Genomic DNA, 15,896 nt, shown 5'->3' with positions numbered 1-15,896 from the left:
AGGAATAAAGAATCAAAGAAAATTAGGCTGACTTGATGAAATGAATTCTGATTGGATTATGGAAGTCAGAATCACATTCAGCAAAATTTACATTTCTAACAATTGTTCGATTTTATATATAGAAAACAAAGGTGACAATATTGAAGATACAGAAGAGAAGACTATGATAAAAATAGATTCTTTTAATGGAACATTTTTTTTATAACTATTACTTTCATAATAATTTGTAAAGCAATTGTTTCTGTTGGGACAAGCTGCCAATATTGAAGATAAATAAGAAAGTACTATTATAAGAATAGATTCTTTTTACCGGGACCATTTTTATAACTTTATTACTTTTATAACAATTTTTAAAGCAATTGTTTCTGTTATGAATTCCATCCAGGCAGTTTCCCTAAATAAACCAGATCAGCAAAAAAAAAAAAAAAAAAAAAAAAAAAAACGTAATTTGTTTTATAACTTTATACTTTCATAACATTTTTAAAGCAATTTTTTCTGTTGTAAATTCCATCCTGGCAGTTTCCGTACATAAAACAGATCAGCAAAAAACCGTATTTTTTTTTTATAACTTTTTTTTACTTTCATAGCATTTTCAAAGCATTTTTTTCTGTTGTGAATTCCATCCAGGCAGTTTCCGTAAATAAGCTAGATCAGCAAAAAAAAAAAAAAAAAAAAAAAAAAAAAAAAAAAAAAAAAAAAAAAAAAAAAAAAAAAAAAAACGTAATTATTTTTTATAACTTTTTTTACTTTCATAACATTTTAAAAACTTTTTTTTCTGTTGTGAATTCCATCAAGGCCAGTTTCCGCAAATAAATCAGATCAGCAAAAGACACGTAATTTTTTTTATAACATTTTTAAAGCTTATTTTTCTGTTGTGAATTCCATCCAGGCAGTTTCCGCAAATAAACTAGATCAGCAAAAAACGTAAATTTTTTATAACATATTTAACGTATTTTTTTCTGTTGTTGTGAATTCCATCCAGGCAGTTTCCGTAAATAATCTGGATCAGCGAATACGTAATCCATCTTGTTGTCATGAATCTTCTTATACCCAAGTCTGTCCATAAACTCGACCATTTCCTCACGAGGCTCCGACATGAGAGTATACTCGACAACAAATACGCCTACCTTTATCTTCTCGAATGGGATGGTCTTCAAAACCTGCAATTAAAAAAATAAATATATTTGTCTCTTCTGAAAATTACTTCAAATTATAACTTATTGAAATATGAGGTACTTTCCTGTTATTGCCCCACCACTAATTTCCAATATGACCCCAATACTAATTTTTTAGGTTAGGTTAGGTTAAGTTAGTAAAATATTATCTAAACTGTAGATGGATAAAATTCAAACCTAACCTAACCTAACCTAAAAAATAGTATGAGGGTTATATCGGAAATTACTGGTGGGGTAATAACAGGAAAGTAGCAAATATGATTTTAGATTTCGTCTTTATTAAACATGATACTTTTCCTGCTAGAAAGAGTCAACGGTGTGTCACACGATCGTACATAATTCATTTTGTATATATTATCCTTGTATCTTCGCTCTTCCCTCGCACTAAAAAGAACCAGAATAAACATGTCTGCGTTTCTCCTCTGTAACATTGTCTGTTTTTCGAACATGAAATTTCCTGTTGCCTTAAGGTTTTGTATATAAAGGAGTGTTTTCTATAATAAATTTACTCAGTTGCTCTTACCCTGCCTTTGAGTCACAACCTTCTCTCGGCCCGTCACAGGTGAATAGGTTTAGAGAGGGTCTGCCAGCTAGGAGATTATAGATGAGTCACCGACTTAGCTTGTCAAATGCGCTAGGCCTCACTCAGTTTAACCTAACTCAGGTTTTATTATTTCCTTATACACTTCAATGCCAATAACATTTTACTGTATTTAATGATCGATTTCGTCCTGGGTTTACGTTTAAGTACTCCAGTTTGCACAAGAAGTGGCAGATAAAGTACAAGGATTTCGTCTTTACTTTATGACACATTTTAGAGTTAGATACTTTTACGTGTAAGTACGATGTCGAAGCAAGTCAGTCTTAACAGTGAAGTAGTAGATAATTATAGAGCAGATATTTTTTCCTATTTATTTAAAATAACTCCTTTGGATTTTCTGAGTATAGGCGCAGATGAACGCAAACACGGGTATATATATATATATATATATATATATATATATATATATATATATATATATATATATATATATATATATATATATGTGTGTGTGTGTGTGTGTGTATATATATATATGTATATATATATAACATATATATACATATATATATATATACAGACATATATATATATATATATATATATATATATATATATATATATAGAATATATCTTGCTATTACTAATTGAAACTGATTATTCAAACACGGTAGTCATGTTTTAACTTTTCTTAAGTTAGACTTTCTGATCACCAGTCAAAAAGAAAATAAAAGATTTTAAAAATCATAGGATAAATAATCACTCCCAAAATGAAATATCTTTAAAAAAAATCATCTTACAGATATTTAGTCAACTCTAATAGAGTTGGAAATCTTGCATATTTTTCATTGGCTTTTTTTTTTAAATAAGAAAAAAATGGACCAAAATTCATTATCCATACGAAATGTATTTACAGATTATTTATTTTGAATTGTAGTAAACAACAGCCTGGCTCATTTCGATAAAAGTTTTTAAAGCAAAGAAATGTAAACTTTTATAACGAAGAAATATATTGATTAAAGAAAAAAGAGTCTAAATGTGAAAAAATAATTTTTTTTGATGAGAATTTAAGGTTTAACAGATGCCATACACATACAAATGTAATTATTCTTAGAATATTTTCATTATTGTTGGATAAGCACCAAACTTTAAAAAAAAAAAAAAAAAAAAAAAAAAAAAAAAAAAAAAAAAAAAAAAAAAAGTAAAACGAATAGTAAAGAATAAATCTAAGAAAGATAGAACGAATGGAGACAAATAATAATCTTAATTGAATTACAGGGAAATTATGAAATTATTTTACAAACTATCCCAGAAGTATTTGACCACTGGATATGTTTGAAGAATTTTTTCCTGCTAGACATAATGGCTAAAACTGACATATTATTATTATTATTATTATTATTATTATTATTATTATTATTATTATTATTGTTGTTATTATTATTATTATTATTATATTCTTTATTACTCTTATTATTATTATTATTATTATTATTATTATTATTATTATTATTATTATTATTATTATATTTTTAATTGTTATTATTATTATTATTACCATTATAATTATTATTATTATTATTATTATTATTATTATTATTATTATTATTATCATTATTATTATTATTATTATCATAACAAAATAACTAACAACCATGGTTGGAGAAGCAAGATGTTGTAAGACCAAGGGCTCCAACAGGGAAAGGAAATAAGGCAATAAATAAACTACAAGAGAAGTAATGAACAATTAAAACAGCAGTCGCCCTAACCTTATACTCAAATCCTTCGATATCCAGACTGAAGACGTCGATGAAGGAGACGTTGATGGCGCGAAGGATGGAGTAAAAGGGAAAAGCTGGCACTAGGATGCTGTTCTTGCTCTTTTCGTCCACTAGATGGCCCTGCTGACCACCTCCGCTAGGAGAAGAGAGAAAAATATGTAAGAGTAGACAAACGCAAACACACGCGTGTATACAATTTATATATATGTATATATATATATATATATATATATATATATATATATATATATGTATGTATATATATATATATATATATATATATATATATATATATATATATATATATATATGTATATATACATATATATATGTATATATATATATATATATATATATATATATATATATATATATACATACATATATTTGTACATATACTATAGATTTTATATATACAGTAAATGCGTGTGATTACATGTATATATATATATATATATATATATATATATATATATATATATATACTGTACATATATATATATATATATATATATATATATATATATATGTGTGTGTGTGTGTATATATACATATATTTGTGTTTACGTGCGTTTTATAAACTACATAAATAAACAAATATATATATATATATATATGTGTTCATATATATGTATATATATATATATATATATATATATATATATATATATATATATATATATATATACATAGGCATTAATATTTCGCTCTCTCTAAGACAACCCCCTCATTTCTGTTGTGTACCTATTCTTATTCAATAAAAATCTCTTGGCTATCCAGCATAACTCTTTAGGGAAAGCGCGCTCCTGAAACCGTACATATATAGTCAGGACTTTATTAGATAAAAAACACGAAAACTTTTCATGAGAAAAAGTATTAAAACATCATGATGCTTCCCTGAATAGTTGATTTTCCCATAAATGCATTTATTATTATTATTATTATTATTATTATTATTATTATTATTATTATTACGTAGGTAGTAGGTTGGCCAGGGCACCAGTCACCCGTTGAGATACTACCGCTAGAGAGTTATGGGGTCTTTTGACCGGCCAGATGGTACTACATTGGATCCTTCTCTCTGGTTACGGTTCAACCCTAGTTGGAAAAGCAGGATGCTATAAGCCCAGGGGTCCAACAGGGAAAATAGCCCACTGAAGAAAGGAAACAAAGGAAAATTAGATATTTTAAGAACAGTAACGACATTAGAATAAATATTTCCTATATAAACTATAAAAACTTTAACAAAACAAGAAGAAAAGAAATAAGATAGAATAGAGTGCGCGAGTGTACCTTCAAACAAGAAAACTCTAACCCAAAACAGTGGAAGACCATAGTACAGAGGCTATGACACTCCCCAAGTTGTTGTTGTTGTTGTTGTTGTTGTAAAGACTGCTATAGAGAATCTAAAATTCCTGACCTATACTTATCAATGACATTTAGATGACCAGCATCAAATATCTAACTCAAAAGGCTCCTGAAGTGGCCATTGATCAGCGCACAAGCCCCCACTCCACCCAAACTAGGACCGAGTACGACAAGGATATGGCTGCTGATAACTCAGCAGATAGACCTGTAAGCTTCCCCAAACACCCCATCCTTAACTCATAAGGATGGTGAGATTGCAGCGACCAAAAGAAACTAACAAGTTTGAGCAGGAATCGAACACCAGATTTTTCAGGTCTGATAAAAAAGGGATTATACAAGGATAGTATTTCCTGTTTGTAAAAGAGATGACATTCGCAGTTTAACAGAAACCAAAAGTCTATTATTCAAAGCATCATCATTATCAGTATGAATGATAGAAAGAGTTTGCAAAGAACGAAAATGGTGCTTTGAAATGTAAGGAAATAAGCATCATCAAACTCTTGTTACATACTTACGCAAACAAAAGTTCCTCGGAAAATGGTGCTTTGGAATATAAGGAAATAAGCATCATCAAACTCTTGTTAGATACTTAAGCAAACAAAAGTTCCTCGGAAAATGGTGCTTTGGAATATAAGGAAATAAGCATCATCAAACTCTTGTTAGATACTTACGCAAACAAAAGTTCCTCGGAAAATGGTGCTTTGGAATATAAGGAAATAAGCATCATCAAACTCTTGTTACATACTTACGCAAACAAAAGTTCCTCGGAAAATGGTGCTTTGAAAAGTAAGGAAGTAAGCATCATCAAACTCTTGTTAGATACTTACGCAAACAAAAGTTCCTCGGAAAATGGTGCTTTGAAAAGTAAGGAAATAAGCATCATCAAACTCTTGTTAGATACTTACGCAAACAAAAGTTCCTCGGAAAATGGTGCTTTGGAATATAAGGAAATAAGCATCATCAAACTCTTGTTAGATACTTACGCAAACAAAAGTTCCTCGGAAAATGGTGCTTTGGAATATAAGGAAATAAGCATCATCAAACTCTTGTTAGATACTTACGCAAACAAAAGTTCCTCGGAAAATGGTGCTTTGGAATATAAGGAAATAAGCATCATCAAACTCTTGTTAGATACTTACGCAAACAAAAGTTCCTCGGAAAATGGTGCTTTGGAATACTGTATAAGGAAATAAGCATCATCAAACTCTGTTAGATACTTACGCAAACAAAAGTTCCTCGGAAAATGGTGCTTTGGAATATAAGGAAATAAGCATCATCAAACTCTTGTTAGATACTTACGCAAACAAAAGTTCCTTGGAAAATGGTGCTTTGAAAAGTAAGGAAATAAGCATCATCAAACTCTTGTTAGATACTTACGCAAACAAAAGTTCCTCGGAAAATGGTGCTTTGAAAAGTAAGGAAATAAGCATCATCAAACTCTTGTTAGATACTTACGCAAACAAAAGTTCCTCGGAAAATGGTGCTTTGGAATATAAGGAAATAAGCATCATCAAACTCTTGTTAGATACTTACGCAAACAAAAGTTCCTCGGAAAATGGTGCTTTGAAAAGTAAGGAAATAAGCATCATCAAACTCTTGTTAGATACTTACGCAAACAAAAGTTCCTCGGAAAATGGTGCTTTGAAAAGTAAGGAAATAAGCATCATCAAACTCTTGTTAGATACTTACGCAAACAAAAGTTCCTCGGAAAATGGTGCTTTGAAAAGTAAGGAAATAAGCATCATCAAACTCTTGTTAGATACTTACGCAAACAAAAGTTCCTCGGAAAATGGTGCTTTGGAATATAAGGAAATAAGCATCATCAAACTCTTGTTAGATACTTACGCAAACAAAAGTTCCTCGGAAAATGGTGCTTTGGAATATAAGGAAATAAGCATCATCAAACTCTTGTTAGATACTTACGCAAACAAAAGTTCCTCGGAAAATGGTGCTTTGGAATATAAGGAAATAAGCATCATCAAACTCTTGTTAGATACTTACGCAAACAAAAGTTCCTCGGAAAATGGTGCTTTGGAATATAAGGAAATAAGCATCATCAAACTCTTGTTAGATACTTACGCAAACAAAAGTTCCTCGGAAAATGGTGCTTTGGAATATAAGGAAATAAGCATCATCAAACTCTTGTTAGATACTTACGCAAACAAAAGTTCCTCGGAAAATGGTGCTTTGGAATATAAGGAAATAAGCATCATCAAACTCTTGTTAGATACTTACGCAAACAAAAGTTCCTCGGAAAATGGTGCTTTGGAATATAAGGAAATAAGCATCATCAAACTCTTGTTAGATACTTAAGCAAACAAAAGTTCCTCGGAAAATGGTGCTTTGGAATATAAGGAAATAAGCATCATCAAACTCTGTTAGATACTTACGCAAACAAAAGTTCCTCGGAAAATGGTGCTTTGGAATATAAGGAAATAAGCATCATCAAACTCTTGTTAGATACTTACGCAAACAAAAGTTCCTCGGAAAATGGTGCTTTGGAATATAAGGAAATAAGCATCATCAAACTCTTGTTAGATACTTACGCAAACAAAAGTTCCCCGGAAAATGGTGCTTTGGAATATAAGGAAATAAGCATCATCAAACTCTTGTTAGATACTTACGCAAACAAAAGTTCCCCGGAAAATGGTGCTTTGGAATATAAGGAAATAAGCATCATCAAACTCTTGTTAGATACTTACGCAAACAAAAGTTCCCCGGAAAATGGTGCTTTGAAAAGTAAGGAAATAAGCATCATCAAACTCTTGTTAGATACTTACGCAAACAAAAGTTCCCCGGAAAATGGTGCTTTGAAAAGTAAGGAAATAAGCATCATCAAACTCTTGTTAGATACTTACGCAAACAAAAGTTCCTCGGAAAATGGTGCTTTGGAATATAAGGAAATAAGCATCATCAAACTCTTGTTAGATACTTACGCAAACAAAAGTTCCTCGGAAAATGGTGCTTTGGAATATAAGGAAATAAGCATCATCAAACTCTTGTTAGATACTTAAGCAAACAAAAGTTCCTCGGAAAATGGTGCTTTGGAATATAAGGAAATAAGCATCATCAAACTCTTGTTAGATACTTAAGCAAACAAAAGTTCCTCGGAAAATGGTGCTTTGGAATATAAGGAAATAAGCATCATCAAACTCTTGTTAGATACTTAAGCAAACAAAAGTTCCTCGGAAAATGGTGCTTTGGAATATAAGGAAATAAGCATCATCAAACTCTTGTTAGATACTTAAGCAAACAAAAGTTCCTCGGAAAATGGTGCTTTGGAATATAAGGAAATAAGCATCATCAAACTCTTGTTAGATACTTAAGCAAACAAAAGTTCCTCGGAAAATGGTGCTTTGGAATATAAGGAAATAAGCATCATCAAACTCTGTTAGATACTTACGCAAACAAAAGTTCCTCGGAAAATGGTGCTTTGGAATATAAGGAAATAAGCATCATCAAACTCTTGTTAGATACTTACGCAAACAAGAGTTCCTCGGAAAATGGTGCTTTGGAATACTGTATAAGGAAATAAGCATCATCAAACTCTGTTAGATACTTACGCAAACAAAAGTTCCTCGGAAAATGGTGCTTTGGAATATAAGGAAATAAGCATCATCAAACTCTTGTTAGATACTTACGCAAACAAAAGTTCCTCGGAAAATGGTGCTTTGGAATATAAGGAAATAAGCATCATCAAACTCTTGTTAGATACTTACGCAAACAAAAGTTCCTCGGAAAATGGTGCTTTGGAATATAAGGAAATAAGCATCATCAAACTCTTGTTACATACTTACGCAAACAAAAGTTCCTCGGAAAATGGTGCTTTGGAATATAAGGAAATAAGCATCATCAAACTCTTGTTAGATACTTACGCAAACAAAAGTTCCTCGGAAAATGGTGCTTTGGAATATAAGGAAATAAGCATCATCAAACTCTTGTTAGATACTTACGCAAACAAAAGTTCCTCGGAAAATGGTGCTTTGGAATACTGTATAAGGAAATAAGCATCATCAAACTCTGTTAGATACTTACGCAAACAAAAGTTCCTCGGAAAATGGTGCTTTGGAATATAAGGAAATAAGCATCATCAAACTCTTGTTAGATACTTACGCAAACAAAAGTTCCTCGGAAAATGGTGCTTTGGAATATAAGGAAATAAGCATCATCAAACTCTTGTTACATACTTACGCAAACAAAAGTTCCTCGGAAAATGGTGCTTTGGAATATAAGGAAATAAGCATCATCAAACTCTTGTTAGATACTTACGCAAACAAAAGTTCCTCGGAAAATGGTGCTTTGGAATATAAGGAAATAAGCATCATCAAACTCTTGTTAGATACTTACGCAAACAAAAGTTCCTCGGAAAATGGTGCTTTGGAATATAAGGAAATAAGCATCATCAAACTCTTGTTAGATACTTACGCAAACAAAAGTTCCTCGGAAAATGGTGCTTTGGAATATAAGGAAATAAGCATCATCAAACTCTTGTTAGATACTTACGCAAACAAAAGTTCCTCGGAAAATGGTGCTTTGGAATACTGTATAAGGAAATAAGCATCATCAAACTCTTGTTAGATACTTACGCAAACAAAAGTTCCTCGGAAAATGGTGCTTTGAAAAGTAAGGAAATAAGCATCATCAAACTCTTGTTAGATACTTACGCAAACTAAAGTTCCTCGGAAAATGGTGCTTTGGAATATAGGGAAATAAGCATCATCAAACTCTTGTTAGATACTTACGCAAACAAAAGTTCCTCGGAAAATGGTGCTTTGGAATATAAGGAAATAAGCATCATCAAACTCTTGTTAGATACTTACGCAAACAAAAGTTCCTCGGAAAATGGTGCTTTGAAAAGTAAGGAAATAAGCATCATCAAACTCTTGTTAGATACTTACGCAAACAAAAGTTCCTCGGAAAATGGTGCTTTGAAAAGTAAGGAAATAAGCATCATCAAACTCTTGTTAAATACTTACGCAAACAAAAGTTCCTCGGAAAATGGTGCTTTGAAAAGTAAGGAAATAAGCATCATCAAACTCTTGTTAAATACTTACGCAAACAAAAGTTCCTCGGGACATGGTGCTTTGAAACGTAAGGAAATAAGCATCATCAAACTCTTGTTAGATATTTACGCAAACAAAAGTTCCTCAGAAAATGGTGCTTTGAAACGTAAGGAAATAAGCATCATTAAACTCTGTTAAATACTTACGCGAACAAAAGTTCCTCGGACGTCCTAGTCGGCGATAGGGCGGCTTGGATCGAGTAAGCTTTCCTCTCTTTCTTCACGACCTGCTCGTACAATCTTGGGCTTCCTTCAATGAGTAGTCCGTTGAAGCCAAGTTCCCTCTCAAGGTACATTGTGACGCTCGATGTCTCTCCATCGTTAGCCCCTACCTCAACAAAAAATCCTTTCCTCTGTTTAAAAGAATGAAAAGGAATCATTTTGTGTCTTATTACATGTGGAAGGAATCTACCTCTGCTTAAAAGAATGAAAATGAATCTAATTGTGTCTTGTTACATGTGGAAGGAATCTAATTGTGTCTTGTTACATGTGGAAGAAATCTAATTGTGTCTTGTTACATGTGGAAGGAATCTAATTGTGTCTTGTTACATGTGGAAGGAGTCTAATTGTGTCTTTTTACATGTGGAAGAAATCTAATTGTTTCATGAAAAATAATCTAATTGTGTCTTGTTACATGTGGAAGGAATCTAATTGTGTCTTGTTACATGTGTAAGGAGTCTAATTGTGTCTTTTTACATGTGGAAGAAATCTAATTGTTTCATGAAAAATAATCTAATTGTGTCTTGTTACATGTGGAAGGAATCTAATTGTGTCTTGTTACATGTGTAAGGAGTCTAATTGTGTCTTTTTACATGTGGAAGAAATCTAATTGTTTCATGAAAAATAATCTAATTGTGTCTTGTTACATGTGGAAGGAATCTAATTGTGTCTTGTTACATGTGGAAGGAATCTAATTGTGTCTTTTTACATGTGGAAGGAATCTACCTCTGCTTAAAAGAATGAAAAAGAATCTAATTGTGTCTTGTTACATGTGGAAGGAATCTAATTGTGTCTTGTTACATGTGGAAGGAATCTAATTGTGTCTTGTTACATGTGGAAGGAGTCTAATTGTGTCTTGTTACATGTGTAAGGAATCTAATTGTGTCTTGTTACATGTGGAAGGAATCTAATTGTGTCTTGTTACATGTGGAAGGAATCTAATTGTGTCTTTTTACATGTGGAAGGAGTCTAATTGTGTCTTGTTACATGTGGAAGGAATCTAATTGTGTCTTTTTACATGTGGAAGAAATCTAATTGTGTCTTTTTACATGTGGAAGGAATCTAATTGTGTCTTGTTACATGTGGAAGGAATCTAATTGTGTCTTGTTACATGTGGAAGGAATCTAATTGTGTCTTGTTACATGTGGAAGGAATCTAATTATGTCTTTTTACATGTGGAAGGAGTCTAATTGTGTCTTGTTACATGTGGAAGGAATCTAATTGTGTCTTGTTACATGTGGAAGGAATCTAATTGTGTCTTGTTACATGTGGAAGGAATCTAATTGTGTCTTGTTACATGTGGAAGGAGTCTAATTGTGTCTTGTTACATGTGGAAGAAATCTAATTGTTTCATGAAAAAAGAATCTAATTGTGTCTTGTTACATGTGGAAGGAATCTAATTGTGTCTTGTTACATGTGGAAGGAATCTAATTGTTTCTTTTTACATGTGGAAGGAGTCTAATTGTGTCTTGTTACATGTGGAAGGAATCTAATTGAGTCTTGTTACATGTGGAAGGAATCTAATTGTGTCTTGTTACAGGTGGAAGAAATCTAATTATGTCTTGTTACATGTGGAAGGAATCTAATTGTGTCTTGTTACATGTGGAAGAAATCTAATTGTGTCTTTTTACATGTGGAAGGAATCTACCTTTGCTTAAAAGAATGAAAAAGAATCTAATTGTGTCTTGTTACATGTGGAAGGAATCTAATTGTGTCTTGTTACATGTGGAAGGAATCTCATTGTGTCTTGTTACATGTGGAAGGAATTTAATAATGTCTTGTTACCTGTAGATAAAATGAAAATCAAGTTGACTATGCTTTGGTTAGGATGGAAGGCTAGAAGATTAATGGTGGATTGTTATGCTATCACCAGTTAATGTTTTACTTCAACCTAAACTGGTGGTGGTAGATTTTATGCTGAAAGCAATAAGGAAAAAAGAAAAATGCCAGCTAAAAATTTAAGGTTTCTTACATGGATTTTTGAAGTGGGAAAATTCTAACAGCGAATTCATTATAAATAGTTTTTATTGGCATCATACAACCACGAATCTCTCCGTAGCAAGGTCCAAGACTATTTGGATAGCAAACAGAGGGTATCAGATTCCCTCCAAGAGATTAAGTGAAATATTGCTATGGAATTGTTGTCCTAAATAGTATCTGGATAGCAAACAGAGGGTATCAAATTCCCCTCCAAGAGATTAAGTGAAATATTGTTATGGGATTTTTGTCCAAATTAGCATCTGGATAGCAAACAGAAGGTATCAAATTCCCCTCTAAGATATTAAGTGAAATATTGCTATGGAATTGTTGTCCTAAATAGTATCTGGATAGCAAACAGAGGGTATCAAATTCCCCTCCAAGAGATTAAGTGAAATATTGCTATTGGATTGTTGTGTTACCTTTCCAGGTCCAAAAAGATTTCCAACGTACTTGGAAATATACCCCATTGTGAAATACTTCTTTCCTGGGCTTCTCAGGTTGTAGGGCTTCGTCGATGGTGGACGCATCAGGACTCTTATAAAGTGGATCAATGCTGGATCTTCTTGGTCGAGTCCCTGTATGAGTAAAGTTTATTTAAATGAGAATGTTATTAACTTGATATGCTAATTATCCTCTTTGTTCTTGAACTACAACATAACCATTTACAGAGAAGGGTCACTAAACCTTAGCATATCATTAGAATTAGATCTATTCAATGTATGATCATTTTTGTAATCAATGTCAATATTTTCATCACTAGTGAAAGTATCATAACATGAGGAAATTAAAGTTATCTTACCTGATAGTTTCCCATTGTGACATATCGCTCCGATTTCATAGACGGACAGTCTAACATTTGGCTTAAGTTACCTGAAATAAAAAAAAAAGAAAAAAACATGTAAACAAACTCATTGCCACACAAATATTGGGGTCATATTTTCAACTTTTTTGTAAAGCAAAATTTCACTATGGCACTTATAAAATGTTCATTCATAATAAAGAAAGCCTAGGTAGGTAGTAGGTTGGCTAGGTCACCAGCCGCCCGTTGAGATACTACCACTAGAGAGTTATGGGGTCCTTTGACTGGCCAGACAGTACTACATTGGATCCTTCTCTCTGGTTACGGTTCTTTCCCTTTGCCTACACAGACACCGAATAGTCTGGCCTATTCTTTACAGATTCTCCTCTGTCCTCATACACCTGACAACACTGAGATTACCAAACAATTCTTCTTCACCCAAGGGGTTAACTACTGCAATGTAATTGTTCAGTGGCTACTTCACTCTCGGTAAGGGTAGAAGAGACTCTTTAGCTATGGTAAGCAGCTCTTTTAGGAGAAGGACGCTCCAAAATCAAACCATTGTTCTCTAGTCTTGGATAGTGCCATAGCCTCTGTACCATGGTCTTCCACTATCTTTGGTTAGAGTTCTCTTGCTTGAGGGTACACTCGGGCACACTTTTCTCTCTATTTTCTCTTCCTCTTGTTTCGTTTAATTTTTTTTAGTTTATATCGGAAATATTTATTTTAATGTTACTATTCTTAAAATATTTTATTTTTCCTTGTTTCCTTTCGTCACTGGGCTATTTTCCCTGTTGGAGCCCCTGGGCTTATAGCATCCTGATTTTCCAGCTAGGGTTGTAGCTTAGCATTTAATAATAATAATAATAATAATAATAATAATGATAATAATAATAATAATAATATATTTGTTACACAAGAAGTTGCTGAAAGACTGATATGAAAAGGACAAATAAAAAATAACAATTAAGATCATTATAAGACTTTGGGAAGGTTCTTGTGACTTTACAAATAGTTAGTCCATTATTCTACTGTTGTTGGGTTTGAAGTAAGGTGACAATGAGAAAATATGTACCAACAGATTACAATTACGAAAAGATGTTCGTTTATTAATATGAAATATGACTGAGAATGCAGGATACAGAATACAAGCAGGATGGAAGAATTGGAAAAAAAAAGTGTGTGGAGTGGTATGTGACAGGAAAATAGGGGTTAAGTTGAAAGGTAAACTACACAGGACAGTTGTGAGACCGTCAATGATGTATAGAGCAGTGATGTGGGCAATAAAGAAGACAGAAGAGTTTTAGCTGGATGTGGCAGAGATGAGAATGTTGAGATGGATGTGTGGGGTGACAAGAAGAGGTAAGATTCGAAATGAGGTAATTAGGGGTACCACAGGAGTTAGAGAACTATCAAATAAGATCCAAGAAAGTAGACTGAGGTGGTATGGTCATGTCATGAGAAGAAATGAACAGTATACTGGGAGGAGAGTGATGGAAATGGAGGTACAAGGAACGAGGAAAGGGAGACTCAAGCGAGGGTGGATGGACTGTATCAAGGATGACCTTCGATCAAAGGGATTAACCGGTGATGAAGTGTGGGACAGAGGTAGATGGAGAGCACTGGCCAGAAACATCGACCCCACATTAAAGTGGGAAAAGATGCAGACAAAAAAGAAGATGACTGAGAATGCAACCATATAAAAACTTCTCAAACACAATGAACTTGAATGACAATGCTGATGGTTTTTCCGCGATAATTATCAATTTTGCACGATGCTTGTTGAGTAAAATATGAAATGAGAACATATGATAAAACGAGCAAAATATATTCAAACTTTATTGCTATTATCTGCATCTTAGAAGTCTACTGTACTCATTAACTCATCATTTTATGAGTTTTAAATGTTTTAAAGGTCGCTCACGAATGGCAGGGGAAAGGGACATGATATTACCCTAGCAATCAGGACAATACCCTAGAGACTGACCATATATAAATATGATCAGTGACCAAGCCCCCTCTCCACCCAAGCTAGGACTAGGGAGGGCCAGGCAATGGCATCTGATGGCTCAGCAGGTAGACATATAGGCTCCCCCAAACCCCCCATTCCTTAGCTCACAAGAATGGTGAGGCTACAGACACTACAAGAAACTGAGTTTGAGCCGGACTCGAACCCCAGTCTGGCAATCACCAGGCAGGGACGTTTCCAGTAGGCCAATGTTCTTTCATAATGAGATTTCTCAATGGGTCGTGATATTTCAGCCGTGACTAAGTTGTGGAATGATCTTCCTAGTCGGGTAGTTTGAATCAATAGAACTTCAAAAGTTCAAACTTGCAGCAAATGTTTTTGTGTTTAACAGGCTGACATAAGTCTCTTTTTATAGTTTATGTATGAAATATCTGTTTTAATGTTGTTAATGTTTTTAAAATATTTTATCTAAATGGTTCATTACTTCTTATATCGTTTATCTATTTCCTCATTTCCTTTCCTCACTGGGGTGTTTTTCCCTGTTGGAGCCCTTGTGCTTAGAGCATCTTGCTTTTTCAACTAGGGTTGTAGCTTAGGTAATAATAATGATAATAATAATAATAATATACGAGTTACTCTTAGACAACACTCACTCCTCACAGATTTCTGTAGCGACGATCCAAAGAAGAAGAAAATTCCAAGGCCGACCACCACCCCAATGATCAGCCCGTTTAACCGGAATCTTGACGTCATTGTATCGAGGATATCTCGTTGCTGGTCGCTCGATCTGGAATTATCAAAGGGATTAATCTAACAGGTTTCAGTTCAATATAAATCTCTTTTAAGAAAACTGTGTGATTAAAGCTTATGACAAATCTTATAGTGTTAAGTTAGAGCAAAAAGAAGCATTACATTTTTTTTTTTAATATATAAAAGCCCTTTTGAAAGAACTAGATATTAGGGCAGCGTTTAAATGTAGTTGCTCTTTTAGAATTATGTTGA

The 15,896-nt window shown here is 33.0% G+C and overlaps 1 protein-coding gene across 1 annotated transcript in view; it reads right to left on the bottom strand.

Moving 5' to 3' along the window:
- Window positions 1-741: 741 nt before the first annotated feature.
- Window positions 742-15,896, bottom strand: part of LOC137655110 (protein Star-like) — a 19,667-nt gene continuing 4,512 nt past the window's right edge. Inside the window, exons 2-7 of the mRNA XM_068388996.1 lie at window positions 15,548-15,681; window positions 12,926-12,996; window positions 12,546-12,701; window positions 10,075-10,280; window positions 3,486-3,633; window positions 742-1,160 (exon numbers count right to left, since the gene is read on the bottom strand). Of these exons, the coding sequence (XP_068245097.1) occupies window positions 945-1,160; window positions 3,486-3,633; window positions 10,075-10,280; window positions 12,546-12,701; window positions 12,926-12,996; window positions 15,548-15,647 (897 nt within the window). The 5' untranslated portion in view covers window positions 15,648-15,681 and the 3' untranslated portion in view covers window positions 742-944. The remainder of the gene's footprint in view (window positions 1,161-3,485; window positions 3,634-10,074; window positions 10,281-12,545; window positions 12,702-12,925; window positions 12,997-15,547; window positions 15,682-15,896) is intronic.

This window comes from Palaemon carinicauda, chromosome 16, assembly GCF_036898095.1.
Source record: "Palaemon carinicauda isolate YSFRI2023 chromosome 16, ASM3689809v2, whole genome shotgun sequence".
NCBI classification, from domain to species: domain Eukaryota; kingdom Metazoa; phylum Arthropoda; class Malacostraca; order Decapoda; family Palaemonidae; genus Palaemon; species Palaemon carinicauda.
Note: the sequence above shows the minus strand (reverse complement) of the source record. Positions and strands in the feature narration are given on the sequence as shown.